Source organism: Mesitornis unicolor, unplaced genomic scaffold, assembly GCF_000695765.1.
Source record: "Mesitornis unicolor isolate BGI_N332 unplaced genomic scaffold, ASM69576v1 scaffold5984, whole genome shotgun sequence".
NCBI lineage: Eukaryota > Metazoa > Chordata > Aves > Mesitornithiformes > Mesitornithidae > Mesitornis > Mesitornis unicolor.
This window is the reverse complement of record NW_010182012.1, coordinates 74,047-91,548: the sequence shown is the minus strand read 5'-3', so window position 1 is coordinate 91,548 and position 17,502 is coordinate 74,047. Positions and strand designations below refer to the sequence as shown.

Here is a 17,502-nt window from a genome sequence, read left to right as displayed (position 1 = left end):
TTCAGCAGGGTAAGTGGCCCCATTGCACTGCCACAACTAAGCAACTGAAGGACTCATGCACCTCTAAAGCTATTTTGGACATCTCTATGCTACACTCAGTCACCTCACCATGCACTCAGTATTCTTTGCCTGGATATTTAGCATATATCTAGAAAAAAAGAAGAATCTGTCTCCAGAAAGTTTGCAGTTTGATATTGAAATGCAGTAAGAGGGAAGGGAGGAGCTATAAGCAGTAGATGAAACTTGAGGGTGGAAGGGTGAGGCAAGAGAGAGGGTTGTGCTCTCCTGCGTGGGCCAAAGGAGCGCAACAGTTCACCCATCCCCAGAGCTTAATTTAAAGGGATCTTGTGTGTGCTCGCTCTCACAGCAGGCCCAGCAGCCACCATGCAGGAAACATAGGGACATGAAATGAAATGCTCCCTGCCTCCTCATTACCCTAGTCTGCAGTGACTCACTGCCTGTAAGAGCAGTGGTTATAGTAGCCCTAAATCAGTATATCTGTGCAGGCTGGTAGATTTTGGACTGTGCAAGACCAGACTCTGGCTTTGCCACAATCTTTCCTGACTCTGCTTGATGACAGGAGGTGGGTAGCACTCACTCTTGCATCATGAGATTCAAGTAGGACATGGGGAGTGTGTTAGGGATAGGTTCGGTATCTTACACTTACTTTTAAATCAATTCCATTCATATTGAGGAATAATTCATTTCATGCAGGTAAAGAAAGCAACCTTGCAAACTGCAGTGGACACCACCTAAATGCACTCCCCTGTGCCACCAAGGCCAGTATCAAAGCAATTCTGCTCAGAGGAAGAGAGGAGGTGTTGTCCAAGGAACTTTGCTAGAGTACAGTCCTCTTTTTACACACAAGTTGCTGCCATCTATGTCGATATCTGTGTTATTCACATATGATGACTGTTCAGAAGGTCTCATGCAAAATATGCATAGGTACTACCTGGCGGTTTCTATCTAAAACATTTAACAACCTGCTCCTTGCTCCATAGTCACACTTTGTACATCCTTCTCAGTGGATATAGAATCAAAGCAAAACGGCTCATAAATCTAAACTTGCAGCATCTGAAATGCTTCCTGAAAGAAAGATCAAAAGATATTTCCAATGTATATGAGTATCTCTACTTCAAAGACAAAATACCTCCCTCAACTTGTGTCTTTATATCTATGTTAAATGCATATGAACAAGTTCAGGTGGAGCAGTCACAGCTGAGAATCATCTACTTGTGCTCTTGCAAAACTAGACTTTCCAGCTTTTGAAAGAAGAATGCTTTCCTGGGAAAAAAAATGGAGTATTATAATTTAAACTGAGAATCTGCTTTCATTAAAAATGTCTGTAGAACATTCTCTATCAGATGAAAGGAAGTGGGTTATCCAGCTCAAATTCTCTGAGTTCTATCAGCAGATAGATAGATAGATAGATAGATGCATTTATGCAATCTCAGCTGCTTCATAGCCAATACAAGACTCTGACATCCCATCTTCTCTCACCCACACCACTAAATAAGATACCACTTCACATTTAGAACACTATTCCAGAGTGCATCTTGCTCACTGAATGGTTTCCTGATGTTCAGACTATGTTTCCCTTTCTCAAAATAACATCCTCATGCCATACTCAAAACATCCCTAAATAATTCTTCCTCTCGTGCTCATGACCATCACCAAGTTTTGTAGCTGATGTCTTCACTTAGCTGCTGCTTGCCCAAGCCACACAGGGTGGCTTTGGAATGTAGCAGCTGTAAAAGCTTTGTGCAAGTCAAGAACTATGATCTCAACAGTTTCTCATTCACACAGTAAGTTCATGATTAAACTGAGTGCTCGTAACACCCATAATAGTAAGTTCTTGTCATCAGTGAGACAATATGAACTGCTGATGGCTTATTCATTGGTGTCTAAGGACTACACAATCTGCTTGAAAATAAAGCGTGATTTTGTAATTTGTCCCATTGGTGTTTTACAGGTAGAAATGCATCCTTATGATTATGATTTCAAAGAGATTACTACTTCAAAGTTTAACTGTCATGCTGGGTTTTTTCCATTTTTTTCCTTCATTCTTCCACAGTTCAGGGACCATTTCAAAGACAACCATCAAGCATGCAGTAAGTAAATTCGTGGATGAAGTTATCCAAAGTCTAAAAAGCCATATATTGGCTCTTTGAGCAGTCATATTTGCAGTAGTGTTCTTCATATCCATTCTGCTTACTTAGACTCTTTGCTTTTTAAGGACTAGAGAGACTGTATTACTGATGAGGGAACACAGAGCAGCCTTTTTAAAGCTCTGAGTAATAACAAGGAAAGTTAAAAGGAAGATATAATTTTCCTCTGCTCTCCATCTAGTTTGTAGTACACGCCTACATGCATGTGATTTTGTATCTGTGTCTTAATTAAGGTAAAGTGGAGTAAATATAAATGTCTTGCTGATCTGAGGCAGTCAAAATTCATCTAAACTACCCTATTGCAAGCACTAGTTTCCTCAACATGATATTCAGATAATTTATATCTAAGTGCAGTAGGTTGCAGGTAGCAATAACAGCTGCATCCAGTAGCCCACATTTACCTTATACACTGCTTAGTCACCTTCGGATAATCCAGAACTACAGAAATATATGACTAATGGGATATTTCTTATTATTGCAAGAGAAAAGTATCCTTGTATCACCTTTGGGATGACAATAGGAATTGGTCATCATTTAAACACCTCAAATGCGACAAGAAGGGTAAGTAACTGTTGTGTCCAGTTCTGGACTCCCTGGTTCAAGAAAGACAGGGAACTACTGGAGAAAGTTCTGCGAAGGGCTACAAAAAGGAAAGCCTGAGATGTCTGAGAGGGGATCTTATCAGTGCTTATAAATATCAAAAGGAAGGGTGTCAGGAGGACAGGGCCAGACTCTCAGTGGTGCCCTGCTACAGGACAAGTGGCAAGGGGCACAAACTGGGACACAGGAAGCTTCATCTTAACACCAGGAAAAACTTTACTGTGAGGGTGGCAGAGCACTGGACCAGGCTGCCCGGAGAGGTTGTGGAGTCTCCTTCTCTGGAGACATTCAAAACCCGCCTGAACGTGTTCCTCTGCAACCTGTTATAGGTGAACCTGTTTTGGCAGGAAGATTGAACTGGATGATCTCCAGCGATCTCTTTCAACCCTTACCATTCTGTTATTCTATGATCCAAAAACATGCTAAAGGTGTCACAAAATGACAGCCAGATGCCACATTTGAAAAGAAATACTCAGAATTAACAAAGCAAATTAGCAAATAAACAAATACAGTGTCAGATCCATAGCTGGGGATTTTCCCTGGCTCTAGCTTTTCAGTCTTTTTTGTTTTCCTTTTAATTAAAAAAAAAAAAAGATACAACACCAAAACAGACCTCATCCTGCCAACCAAACAAGACAGCAAGCAGTCCAAGTCAAATTCCAGTTACACAAGGGACCTAAGCATAATAATCTCTGCACTCAAGAAGATTTACTGTAGATGATAAAGTGTCAATTCCTTCCCTATGGCATCAGATTTCCATCTCTAAAATATTCAGCTTTGGTTAGATACTTCTTGGCTTGCCACTAATTTAAAGCAACTTCCTGGTATTAAACAAACAAACAACAACAAAACCAACCCACAAACCCACCAACAACAAGAAAACCCACCAACTAACTTCCGCGTTAACATGTTGGCATTTTATTTTCATGTTTTTACATACAACATATTTAACATCCTGTACCCTTGATCTTTTGTATCGCATAAGATCAAAAATAAAAATCACATAAGATGCAAAAAATGACTTCCTGAGAAAGCATTCTCAGATTCTTGGAAAAGGGTGTGCCCACAGTGACAGAGCAGGTGAGGGCAACAGAAATCATCCCTTCAGTGCCCACAGTTTCCTCTCCCATCAGGTAAGAAACATAGGACCTGTACGCTACCGTGCATACAAGTCTGCAGAGATGTCCAACCATAAAGGAGAGATATGAAGGCCACTTTTGGCTAAAAGGAAATCAGCTGTCAGGATCACTACAATTTACAGTGTCATGAACTAAAATCTGAGTTGAAAACACCCAGAATCACGGGTGTATCTTAACAGAAGAGAGCGGAGAGCTGCACCAAATGTGTGAAAATATGATCTGGGGGAGGCACTGGCTGAGTAGAGGATTTTGCAAAGGATATAGTCTTTGAGACAAATAAATTTTAAAATATTAGTGATTATTTGTTCAATGGAGAAGATTTTAAGTTTTTTTCTTCAATTTACACTACACCTATAAGACATCATTTCTAAAAAAAATTATTTTGCATTAAAAACTCTGCAAAATAAAAAACCATTACAAGTTTCACTTTTTTCAAAGCCAAAATGTTTAGGTCTTTTAGCAAGGTATGGCTTTTTCTTTCTTTCTTTAATCAAAACAACCTGCTGAAAGAAATCCACAAAATGTTTCCTATCTTCTAAAGGCGACAGGCCAAACATTTTCATGTAATACATCTGTATGCAGGAGACACCCTCAGTCTGACTCTGAATTTAAACTCCTGAGAATGAAAGGTGCAAAATCAGTCATTGGAGACAAAACTATCACATTAGCTGAATGTAGGGCGGATTATATTTTTACTTAAATTACTATTTCGATTATGACACACATGAAGGAGGACTTCTGCTTTCAAAAGACTATTAAGAAACTTGATTATAAATGACTCCACATGCCTTTGATATGTTTTGGAGAGATAAAGATCTTGCTCCTCCTACTCACTCATCAGAAGTAGTTTTGCCATTCAAAAATCATCAGTAAAGTATTGTCCCAGCTGTACCCAATATGTGCAATCCTGCCTTCAGTTTTGTTGCAACATAATTTCAAATCCAATCCTTGTTTCCAAAAGCAGTAGCTCACAACTTTTATGTCTGCTTCTCCCTGTGCTCTATAGATCTGAGCATCCAGCAGCATCTGCCTTTACCCTTGCAGGAGCAGCCCAAGGTCGTCTGACCTTTCCAAGTCCATTCAACACTTCAGAAACTGTTCAAGCAGCTTTTTTAATTCCCTAACCCTGTCAGACCACAGACATGACAAACACCAGCACCAGCCCATGTCAGCTAATTAGCCAGTAATTCCTCTGACATAAACTTGGCAAGACGTATAACCCAGGACCTTTACAGGGAAATGTACAGCCAATTTGAATCTGAACCAATCTGCAGAAAATCAGGAAGCCACCTGATGTCATCAGCTAATTAAGGGGGTAACTTCATCTACTACACTCAGCCTCAGAGACGTTTGCGTCCTAATAGAGAGACTATAAAGATTCACCGCTAATTGCTTACACGATCATGCCATTACATTTAGCAGAGCTTGTGTGACAGGCCACAAACAGATGTTCTCAAATTTTAAAAAAAAGTTGTTGACCTATCTGGATCTTAAATAGAACAATTACACTAATGCTGAATCACTTTGAAAAATCCAGCTGATACGTCACTGGGCCTCAGCTCCTTTCCTAAGAAATAGCATCAGGTCATAATATTGACCTTCTGCTCTCATTTATTATTTTTTATTAATAGCTGGCAAGCCACTTGAAGGAAGATCTCTTCCCCTCTCCTTTTACCATCACCTCATAGGCAGGATTCTGAGGTATCGCTGCAATGCAAACAACAGGATCCACTTTTAGTAGGACAGGAGAAGAAGCCTTCCCTTTCCCAGACAAGAAACCGAATGAGTCCATCGCAGAGAAAATTCAGAAGCCATCAAGGTAAGACCACTGAGCTTGGCAAGGCCAGGGAAGGTGTTAGCCTCACGTGCAATGCTGGATAGTTGGAGCCAGGTCCCAACTCCAACACCAGCATTTGTCTGACTTTCCTTCAAGTCAAAATATTGAGCTGCTAAGCTAGACAATTTGGGCAACGTAAGATTTTTCAGCGGCTTGCTCAACAGGCCTGGATTTCTTAAAATGGACACCCTTTCCTCAGCTCATTCTAAGCTGTCCTAGTTTTCTGGATCTACTGCCAAAAAACACACATCACCACACCTTGGATGAGTAAAGCTCAAGGCCCAGTGCCAAGTGTTGCAACTACAAAAACCAGTTGGTGGAATACGCCAGGCACAAAGTGCACTGCCTCTGTTGTGTCTTATTCTTAAAATCTTTAAAATACTTGAAAGATACTTAGCAAAGAAAAATTAATCAAATTTTTTAAAACCCATTTCATTATTGTTTAAAAACGAACTTATGAACACAATTGAACTGTCAAAGTGACATACTCTCCTTTTCTTTTTTCCTCACGGAAAACTGTTGCTGTCTTACCGGTGAGACATAACATCCAATTATCTTAACCAAGGGCAAGAAAAGAAGGTGAAAAACTGGCTTTCTGGTTAAGAGGGCAGAGCTGAAAAAGAAGGATTTATCAGTGACTGAGAAATAAAAGAGTTGTTGTATTTGACCACCTTAGATCCATGTAAAGGAAATGCGAAGGTTACTGCCAACACTTTTCTCTTTTGAAGGGAGTCTTTATTGGCTTGATTCATATTGCAACAAAGCTTGACAGGAGATACCTGCTAGCATCATCTCCTGTTAATTGAACTGATGCACAGAAAAAAAATAGTCTCAAAGGTTACAAAGTACAATGTTATCTCCTGCTTAATAAACACATCTGGAAGACTGGATGACAGAAACCATTACCTTCTGAGCATGGCGCATGAGAGGGAGGCACAAGGCGCCACACTTCCAGGGTAATATGGACACACTGTCAGCATACAGAAGGATGCACTTTCTGGTTTTTTTTATACTCACACCAGTGTAATGAATGAGATGACTTCAAAAGGCAGCAAAAAAACCCCTAATGAAGATAGATATAGATATATAGATTAGATGTGTAGATAGATAGATTAGATGTATAGATAGACAGATAGATAGTGCTGGCCAAGTTCTGCACTCCGTTGCTGAATAATACCTTGGTATTTGCAGGTGTCAGTATTTGGACTTGTTAACCTCTCAGCATCCCAGTCCTCTGCGTTCTAGTGAGCAGAGTTTCCTTCCGTTTTTCATGATCCACTGTTAAAGTGGCAGCTTTTCTTTTATCCTTCCTCAAAGGTCATTAGCAAAGCCCGTGAATGCCTCTGTTCCCTCAATATTTGTTTTCTTGGTATCAGAAGCAAGAAGCATTTTTTCACAGATCAACTCACTAGCTTAGCTAAGTCCATAGAACTTAATAAAATAATTCAATTATTGCATGTATAAGACTTTTATTTCTAATAAGATTATGCATGTGTACTTGGTATTTGAATGGTAGCTATTACACTGTATATCTATTGATGCATACAAGAGAAAATAAGATCTAAGAATGACAAACCAAATGTATCTTAAACAAGTATGAAAATCTGATTAACACTGTTTAGAATGGCACTGGGAATAGAAGCGTAACAGCAGCTACACAGTGACCATCTGTTGCACAGTGTTGCACAATGACCATGTTGCAGAAGTCAAAGGAGTTGGTATCACAAGTTTTGTTGTCATCATGAACATCTGTGAGCTTGCAACAGATTAATAAATGAAGATATGTTTATGGCCAAAGGCTAGGCTGTTAAACTGTTTATCAAACCCATTAAGTGAAGGATTCAGAACCTTAACTTCTATCCGCAGCATCAAGATCTACTTGGTAGGCGGTAGTTCAGAGAGTCCACCGAAAATGGGTGGAGCCAGATGATTTTTATCAGAGAGTTGACAGAAAAAAAAATCAACCTATTATATATTGATCACCATGAGGTATCTATCAAAAATGCAGACTCAGTGCAACGACAGCCAAGCAGGTAAATTAACTGAAGGTTATCCTAACAGATGGATACTGAGAAAGCAGAAGATGTTATGTGCAGTTCTGTTCCGCAATTATCAGCCTTCTTTTTCCAGGTGCAAACATTTTTGGTATCAGGTTGAGTTCTTACTGTCACAAGCAGAGATCTGCAATCAAAGGCAAGACTTTGCTTGATCTTTGCTTTGGTCTCTGGTTCATAAATCATATACGACTTAGATTTGCATCCAAATCTGGGGCAAACATTTGTGAGGTTAAAATCTCATTCTTCTATATCTGTATATGCAAATAGGATCCTAATTCTACAATTGCTTTTCCAATCCTTAAAACAGTGGAGAGAATTTTTTTAAGTAATCATGATTTGTTGATGACTTTAGTGCCAGAACCAGCATAAGTCTTGACACATAGTACTGAGTAAAACATATATATTTTTTTAACAAGCTGACATGTATGTTCATTCTGTATGGATTCACGTTCCCTGAATATTTATAAATCCATTGCCAAAACATTCTATTTCTCCTGCTGATGAGGTATGTCAAAATATACTTCAAGAAAGTTTAGACGGCTGAGGCGATGAGCAGTTTTTAAATTGCTTTCTTCGTTCCACCGCAGTTCGCAAAGCCTGGAGAATTGAATGTTTATTATTCAGGATGTTGTAGTTGCACAGGTTCACCAACTTGTCGAAGTTCTCTTCAGTATATGTAAGCAGACCAGTGCTATAGGGGCCATCACATTTGGACACATTCACTCTCCCCTGCTCCATCTCTGAGGGGCTGCGCTCCACATCTGAAGTACAAAACATAGCAAAGTTCAACACAGCAATATTACTGAGGTGGAAAATTCCAGCCTGGCAATGCTAAATACACAGTTACAGCCACAAGAAACTAAGTTCCCTCAGTAAAATGATTCAGGATTTACACTATAGATACTACATATGCAGCCCTAACAAAATCCAATACATCATGGCTTGACTACAGTCACAGCTGATCCAGAATCAATGGACAGAACAATTTTTCCATGCAAAATATTTTCCTCTCTAAATGAAGGTTTTCCATAAGAACATTTCATTTTTGCAGATTTTGAATTTTGTATTTTTAACTTTTCCATCGGGTACTGAGCCAACAGTTCCTAATCTACCAACTCACGGAAAAGGACACCAGAAAGCTAGCCGTTCTACAAGAAGGGCTTCTACAGTTATGTGAACCAGGAAAGGAAGGTTTAAAGAAAGTGTACTCTCCCTGATGAGCAACAGTGAGGAACTAGTAATAACAGACGACGAGAAGGCTGAGGTTCTCAACAACTTTTTTGCCTCAGTTTTCACTGACACTCATTCTCACAGCTCTCGAGTTTATGGCCCACAAGACGGAGACCAGGGAGAGAAATTCCCTCCCACTGTAAGAGAAGACAAGAGTCATGACCATCTGAAGATCCTGAACATACACAAGTCCATGGGACCTCATGAGATGCATCACAGAGTCATGAAGGAATTGGCTGGTGTAGTCACCAAGCCGCTCTCCATGATATTTGAAAAGCCATGGCAGTCAGATGAAGTCCCTAGTGACTGGAAGAAGGGAAACATTATGCCCATTTTTAAAAAGGGTAGGAAGGAGGACCCCGAGACGTTCAAAACCCGCCTGGACGCGTTCCTGTGTGACCTGCTCTGGTGATCCTGCTCTGGCAGGGGGGTTGGACTAGGTGTCCTTTTGAGGTCCCTTCCAACTCCTAACACTCTGTGATTCTGTGAACTAGAGTAAATAACCTGGCAACTTTTAAAAAGTGACAGATTATCAAAGCAGCTTGTTATCCTGGCAAATCCTTTCTTCATTATGTTTTCATAAAAAATGATTGATTAATGCTGTTAACTTACTTGGTGCCTTGTATTTTTGGAAGGTATCACACTCCAGTGGGAAAAAGACCAAGACTGGTGCTTCTAAGCTGTCCTCAAACACATAGCACTCTTTCAGGTGTTCCCGTTCCTCCTGGCTCAGCTCAGTGCTGGGCAATGGGATCCCCTGCGCCAAACAGTACTCTGAGAACTGGTCCAGTGGCTGCTTCAACACAGAGCACAGTTGAAACACAGAGAGATTGATATAAGGCTACCAAGCCCAATAACTTATCTCTTACTGTACTAGGCAATCTGTGATTGATTTATGTTTACAATAAGGCTAACTATGCCTTATGCTAACAAGCATACCCTCTTGATTTTAATATACCCTGGGCAAAAGAAATGTGGTTGATATGCTAACACTGTACATTTTTAAAGCAAGATTACTCTTTTCTGTCATTGATATGAAATTCAGGTCATTTTTGAGATTTAGTGGGCACAATAGAGGATTTGGATCAGGAAATTTTGATTACACATGGTATCTCAGATCACAGGTTCTTGAATGTTTGCATTCAGTGCATCTGACAATAAATGTCTTCATGTCCTCCAACAAATACATTACATTGATTTCAATTATATACACTCCTTAATGTTTCTTCAAACGCAGCAAATCAAAAACTTGACAGAAACTTATGCAAATACCAAGGGTCAAACATAAAAGAAAAACTCTAAATTTTCGTTCAAAAATAGCAAAATTATGTATTAACTAATTACATTGTAAAACTTTTATAACGAACTATTTAGGAACTTGGTACCACAATGACAAATCTCCACAAATACGTAGAACTTGTGATCTTCTCTGTGTGTCTGTGTCAATGTGTGTGTCCCAGAAAGCTACTGAAAATAGCCCCAGTAAAGACAATGACATTATGGTCACAGTGTTGAATAGTATCACTGATACAATTATTTAACTTAATGAAAACTAGAACATTTTCTGTTAAAAAAAAAGTGTCACCAGAGTCTGTGGTCCTCCGCTGTAATTTAAATGCAAAATGACATCCACTTTCCTCTCTGGCCTCAGAATGGGTGGGCAGCTGGTGTTGATGAAGAAAGCTGTGTCTATCAGCTTGAGGTAGTCACCCATTTTGTTCAGTTCATTGGGAGAAGTATCAAGCACTGTGTCTGAAAGTCAAAAAGTTACATTATCGATTAATTACTGTAGGTGCAAGTCAAGTTTTTGTTTTCCAAATCAACATAACATGGAAAGAAAGAAAAGACCATCTACACTTATATTAGTCTTTGACACAAAGCCCACAGTTGTTTTAGCATCTATGGCTCAAATCTGAGTTCAGTAAGAGGGAGCAGTTCTGAGACCGCTTCATCCAAAGTGACATGTTAAGCTGCTTTTTCAACTGGTGTAAATCTGTGGCTATTTAGTGTCAGTCAAAACTGTAAGTCGTTCTTTTGAAGCTTTTCCTAGGAAGCACAGAATTCAAGCAAGCCCACTATGGCTTCTCCAAGACAGAAGCAAGGCCAGCAGTAAATCATCTGCAGCTCAGCAATACCAATTCCACAGACATATTAACCAAACAATATTAATCAAAATTTGTCTTTATGACCACTCAAATCACCTTCAGAGATGCATTTAATACAATTTACTATTACCTTTCCACATGCAGAAGCTCTCATTCTCTAGATATTTGTTATGGAGCTGCAAACCCTTGAGAAAGTTATTGTACGTTGAAACCACTGGCCGCTTAGTTATCATTTCTCGAAGAGTATTAGAAAGGAAACCTTGGGGAGTGGATAAGCAAGTTGGCTGTTCATGAGGCTTCATGGGCAGAGCAGGCCGTTCCTCTGTAGGAAGAATGAGAAGAAGGTTTATGTCTGCATTTAGAGTGTTTCTCTGATACTAATAAAAATAAAGAAGGAGGGGCCGGGCAGTCAGACCACCACGGCCCTATCTGTGGTGGAGTGCATGCACTGACATGCCAAATGTTCTGGGCAAAAGTGGGTTTTCAGTGTCACAGCATCACCTTGTTGTTCCCTGTCTGGCCTCTCCCTCCCCAAAGGACTCATGGTAATCATCTCATGACTAACAAAACCGGCCAGGGATGTTGCACAGCGAGCAGCACAATGGTTTTTCCTGTTTTCCAGCACAACTGTGTCTCCTGTTTTCATTTCATTCCCAAGGGCTTGGTGTCCCCTAACCCAGAAACAGGACACAAAGCCAAGCCCTTTAAAGAACGTTGGGTTTCACATTTCAGAGAGGTGTGAAGGCAATGCCGATGAAAGTGAAAAGTAATCAAAATAACTAACCAATGTCATGCTTAGTGCCTTGGGTCCATCTGTGCCAGAAGTCCTCTGAATGACCCGAGAGGTAGACAGCATCCATAAAACTATGGGAAAATATATTACTCCACGTGCCTTGAAAGTTTTAAAAACAAACAAAGAAAAAGCATACTTAATACTACTTTGAAATTCTAGAGCACAGCTAAGGCAACCTACTTGGATTCAGTCCCTGCGGTTGTTTAAATTAGCACTGTTTTAGTTACAAAATATTATTAACTTTTAGTATGAATATCAAATGTCATACTGTTCCACATAATCTCTGGCTGATGACTAGGCCGTTTTAGAAACTTGGCTGCTTATAAAAGTCAGATTGTGATTTAAAGTACTTCAAAAGATCAGTTCCAATGTGTATGTTCCAGTTTGGCCTAACATAAGAAGTTCAACAAATTAATTGCATTTGTCTCAAGAATTTGCTTTCTCTTTTGTCACTCTTGGCTTGTTCATTTAAGATATAAATTGCATCAGATACATTATCTAGTTTACTAATTTTGCTAGTTGCAGACTAGTAGTTATTAGATGCCAACTCTGTGTAGCCAAATATGCTGTTATAAAGGTCATGTTTTTCAGAGATAGTAAATCACCTTCCAAGAAGCAGATGTGGGACTCTGGGATCTTCTTCATCAGGTGGCCCATGAAGAACTCACTACCAAAATCCTCTGAACGAACATAGGCCCCATATTTTGGGAAACCCACCTCATAAGGTGTGAACTCCACCCACTCTGCAAATAAGGCATCAAGGATTTATTGCAGCCACTTGAACACATGTAAAAATAGCAGCTTAGAGAATCAAAAGCTGGAAGAACAAGGCCTGTAGCTTCAGCATATTGGTGACAGTTCAAACCATCATGTTTTGAATCAAACAAATGCTCTTCAGTACATTGTGTGTTAGATTGGTGAATGCAAAAGCTAAATCCACCTTCTCCACTAACACTGAAAATTCATTCTGCTTCGAGTTTGGGTTCATTTCTGTACTAGGATGCAAAAACTGGGGCTGAAAGTCCACCGATTCCTAAGGCCCTGCATAAGATGTGGAATTTCTAGTTCTTATGAGTCAGCAATGTCACCAGCTATCATTCATTCGTAGACTCTGATAATCACTCCCCTGTGAAGCTAAAGAACTCTGACCAAAACCCACCCAAACTTTGACTGAATACACTGGGACTGCAAATTGTGTCTAGAAGCAGATGACCAGGTTCAGTTGCAGGACCTCCTGCTTCATTTGGGCCAAAAAACTGTGTGGAAATAGTTAGTGATCAGCATCACTGATCGCTGTGATCACTGATCAGGGTACAGACTGCTGCCCCTCCTCAGGTCCCTCTATTTCCCTTCACCCAGCACTAAAAGGAAACTTCTTAGATTAATATAAGCACATGTAATAATCATTACCTTTAAAATCCAGAGTGCTAAAGCCATCCCTGACATTGAGGGACAGGTATACAGGCAGTGGATTCTGCCCCTGGTTTACTGCCAGTTGTTGATCAGAGAGTTTGTGAGTACTTTCCTGTTTATCAAGAGCAGAAGCCATTGTAAAAGATGAACATGATGCATGGACTTAATATAGCATCTAAGCATGGACTGTCAGTTAAATGTCTCCTACACCTCAGCATATTTTTGTTCTGTGAACTTCAGCTGTTTGACTACACAAATGTGTTTTCTGTCATCAACATTCACCAAAGCATTATCACTGATGCTTCTGGGAATTTTGGCACAAAGGACAGAGCGAAAGTGTGAGAAACGTGTCCACACAGTTACTAGGATACAACTTGCTTTCAGGAAAGATACAGATATTCAGCTACCTTGTAGGTGCTGCAGATAAAAGTCAACCTGGACCAGTTTCATTCAGTACAGCTTTGTCAGCTGATATGGTTCTATATTGATACACCTGAACTTAGCTCCGTCAGAGCCATCTCTCCTCTGCATGTTTCTAGAATGCTCATTTGATCTGAAATTACAGGTGGAAAATCAATTTCATTAATACTTTGATTTTTTTATGTACTCAGATACTTCCCTAGATGCTTACATGTTAGGCTTACTGTGTTATTTTTCTTTAAAAATGCCAAAGAAGGAGTCCTCAGAAGTTTTGAGAGCCTTTCCTATAGCTGAATCCAGAACTTTAGACATGAAAAGTTATCAATCCTCTGAAGTAAGGGTTGGATATATAATACCTGATGATGTATCATACAATCAATGAAGAGTCCCCATAAATCTGTATAGGACAGCTTGTGCCCGTCTCGCTTTCTTTTACAAAGCTCCTTTTCATAGTATTTCATATGATCCAACGAGAAACAGTGTAGCTTGCTCTTGGTCACATGTTGCCTGATATCACAAATTGGTCCTCTGAGATCCTTCTGTGACCAATTTGCATCTTCATATATCTTTGCCATGGCCCTAGTAAAAAGAAACATACTGTGGTGGTTCACTGGGTACATGATAATTCATGGGCTTATACCATACAAGCATTTTGTTTCAGGTTACATGAGGCTTTCACCCTCCAACTTTTACCTTGGAAGAACAGTTAAAAGCTCAGGCAGAATTTAGAGTTTACGATGATATTTTTGCTGCAGGGATGCATTCAAAAACATCCTAGAAAGGCACATCTCCAAGCCACAGAACAGCTGGAGGTGGGTTTGTCACTGACACTGAACTGCAAGGAGATACAGGTAAACCATCCTTGCTCGTGCTCTTTAGTTTCTGTAAACACTTCAGTGCAAATACAGAAACACAGTAGTTCCCACTCAATTTGTTTCTTGTAGCTAGAAGAAATAAGGGCTACAGCACTGAGTAGTCCCATGAAATGAGCGAGCATCAGAAGGAAGCCAAGTCCCAGTGTCATGCTGAGCAAAATTCATCAGCAAGGCAACATCTTCACCAGGTTATCACTCTGCTAACACAAACAGCAAGCACAAGCCCAAGTCTCCTTACCATGTTGTGGCAGATAAACCGCTGATGTATGAGACGCAGTCCAAAACACCTAAGTTCTGGAGAGCCAGAAGACTACCAAACATAGCCGTCATGGACCGCACTCCTCCAGCTGTGGTCATGACTGCCACCACTGGCACCTGCTCAACACACAAAGGCACAGGCTTGTTCATTACCAGATGAAATAGGTACGTGATGGGCATACATAAGAAGTAACAGGAACACCCTGATTCAGGTAGGTTTGGATTCAATTCACCACCTTCACGGCAGCACTTAGTTGTGTGTCCGAGTTGTGTAAACTTTGGTGGGACTTGGTGTGCACTGAAAGCATCTTCCTGATCTGTGATTCTTTGGCGAGTCAGAAGCTGTAAGCATGGCTCTTGTATGGCATAGTCCATTTTCAGATTTGTGAAGAGTCTTTTCTGGATTTTTTTTTTAATTTGTCCTCACATCTTTCACTCAAAACACATTTTAAAATCCTGAGTAAAACTGAGATCAGAGAAGCAGAGCAAAAGCTGCCTGCATAACCTTTTCTTCCTCTAAGTTTATATACTTTGATTATTCTCCAGGCAGATGACACCAAGCTTTACAGATTTATTTTAACATAATCTTTGTTACTCAGATTACCTCCCCCTAGCCTGACATCACTGCTATATGCTGTTTGGTCTTACTTTCCTCAGAGATGCAGTAGTTCTGTTAGCCACCCTCCCTTTGCCTCATAGGTAGACCTTAACTAAAAATGAGACTACATATTAATTCAGTTTTAGGAACAAATCTTACCAGTACCTTTACTGTTGTCTTCATTATATTTTGTCATCTACTTTGGGAAGGGTTATTGTTTTGTTTTGTTTTTTATAATTAATGTGACTCAATAACCCTCTACTCTCATTTAATAAGAAGTCCCATTCTATTTAAGTTTATGAGCACTTTGACTTGGTTGACAGAATCTGTCCTGCACACAGCATCAAGGGATGGGTGTGCTGGGAACTGAACAGAGCAGTGGAGGAAATCCCACACAGGCACATTCCCCGAGGCGCAGAAGGTGTCTCCCTGACCCTTGTTCCCAGCACCACAGCCCCATAACAAATGACTCTTCTGCAGGAACAGAGCAGCTACCTCTGAGCCGAGGGATCCCCAGGAGAGAAGAAAGCAAGAGGTAATACTTTGGAAAAAAACATTCAAGACAGATGCTGCTGCACCAGTGTGCTAAGGGAGAGTTACAGCCTCCCTCTCTGAGCCTTGTGTAGCAGCAGAGAAGGGAAGAGATGCCAAACTGAGGAGAAATGGCCTTAGACCAAACAACCAAATTTCATCATGCTTGTTTATACATATGTTCATCTCAACAAATACGTACTTTGGGTGTACCTCAGTGAGGATGGAGGTTGGCAGAGAATAAAGGAGCTATAAGTGACCTCCTGACAGTTCTTTCATCCTCTGTGCCAAAAGGTTTTTGATGTGTTCTTTGGTGCAAGTGACAATCCGGCCTACACATTTTAGTGTAGAAGATATGGAAGAGCTACATGGGGAGTGTCATGTAAGTACTTCACACCCACTTTGTTCAAATTAAGACAGAACACTAAGTTCCCAAGACGTTGTCCCACATACCTCATCCTCCTGCAGGTCTTCATCTAGATGAAGAATATTTTTCAGAGCAGCAGCAACCACCTTCTTCCTTTTACTTAGGAAATCCTGTTCTTCTGCACATAGATCAAACCCCAACCGCAAGTCTAAATTCTTGCAACTACAGCAGAAGATCAGAACAAGACACATTACCTGTAAGCCATTTTTAGAGCTACTGCTTGAGACATCAAGCAAAAACAGCAAGAGCAAACCAGTATAAAGAAAGAATACTTCCATGCACATGAAAATTCCCCTATGCAAATGAAAGCAGGTAGACAGATATCACAGGCCCTCTACTTCTGCCTTCCTGTGGAGATTTTAGACCAGAATTATGTCCTGAAATATTTTATGCAATTATGAGAAAGTTAAATAAATCAAATTCCCTGCTGATGAAAAAAACAAGGAACATAGCTGAATTCAATCTGTTTCATATAGAAGTCTGAAATTCGGACACCTCTTCATATTCTCTTGCTATGTATGTGTTTACTGAAAGGCAGAAGAGGCCTAAGCAATTAATTAAACTTATTGTGCTTCAGGTAAAGCGACCCTAATACCATGTTAGGTTTATCTTTACTAAGAACTTGTGCTGCAAAGTCTTAGTGTATCCCTTCACATCTGAACATGATTGTGAGCATCATGTGCGTCATTAATTCCATAACTTCTGTTTTCACAGAGCTACTGTTTCAGGATTTTTTTTCAGTCAAAATGTTATTTTGCCCCTTCTGTGACTCCTAATTAATACCCAGTAAAAACTTCTGATCTGTCACTAAGATGATGAGGGGACTGGAGCATCCGCCATATAAATAAATAAAGGCTTATTGAGCTGGGCCTGTTCAGCCTGGAGGAGATTGAGGGGCACTCTCATTAATGCCTATCAACATCTAAAGGGTGGGTGTCAGGAAGATGGGACCAGACTCTACTTGGTTGTGCCCACTGACAGGACAAGGGGCAATGGTCACAAACTGGAACACAGGAGGTTCAACTTAAACATAAGGAACAACTTCTCTACC

The 17,502-nt window shown here is 40.2% G+C and overlaps 1 protein-coding gene across 1 annotated transcript in view; it reads right to left on the bottom strand.

Annotated features, from left to right (window-relative positions):
* Positions 1–8,323: 8,323 nt before the first annotated feature.
* Positions 8,324–17,502, bottom strand: part of LOC104539942 (cytosolic phospholipase A2 epsilon-like) — a 17,739-nt gene continuing 8,560 nt past the window's right edge. The window contains exons 8-17 of the mRNA XM_010183621.1: positions 16,478–16,613; positions 14,876–15,012; positions 14,119–14,341; positions 13,340–13,454; positions 12,535–12,672; positions 11,921–12,028; positions 11,267–11,458; positions 10,617–10,783; positions 9,644–9,824; positions 8,324–8,562 (exon numbers count right to left, since the gene is read on the bottom strand). Coding sequence (XP_010181923.1) covers positions 8,324–8,562; positions 9,644–9,824; positions 10,617–10,783; positions 11,267–11,458; positions 11,921–12,028; positions 12,535–12,672; positions 13,340–13,454; positions 14,119–14,341; positions 14,876–15,012; positions 16,478–16,613 — 1,636 coding nt within the window. The remainder of the gene's footprint in view (positions 8,563–9,643; positions 9,825–10,616; positions 10,784–11,266; positions 11,459–11,920; positions 12,029–12,534; positions 12,673–13,339; positions 13,455–14,118; positions 14,342–14,875; positions 15,013–16,477; positions 16,614–17,502) is intronic.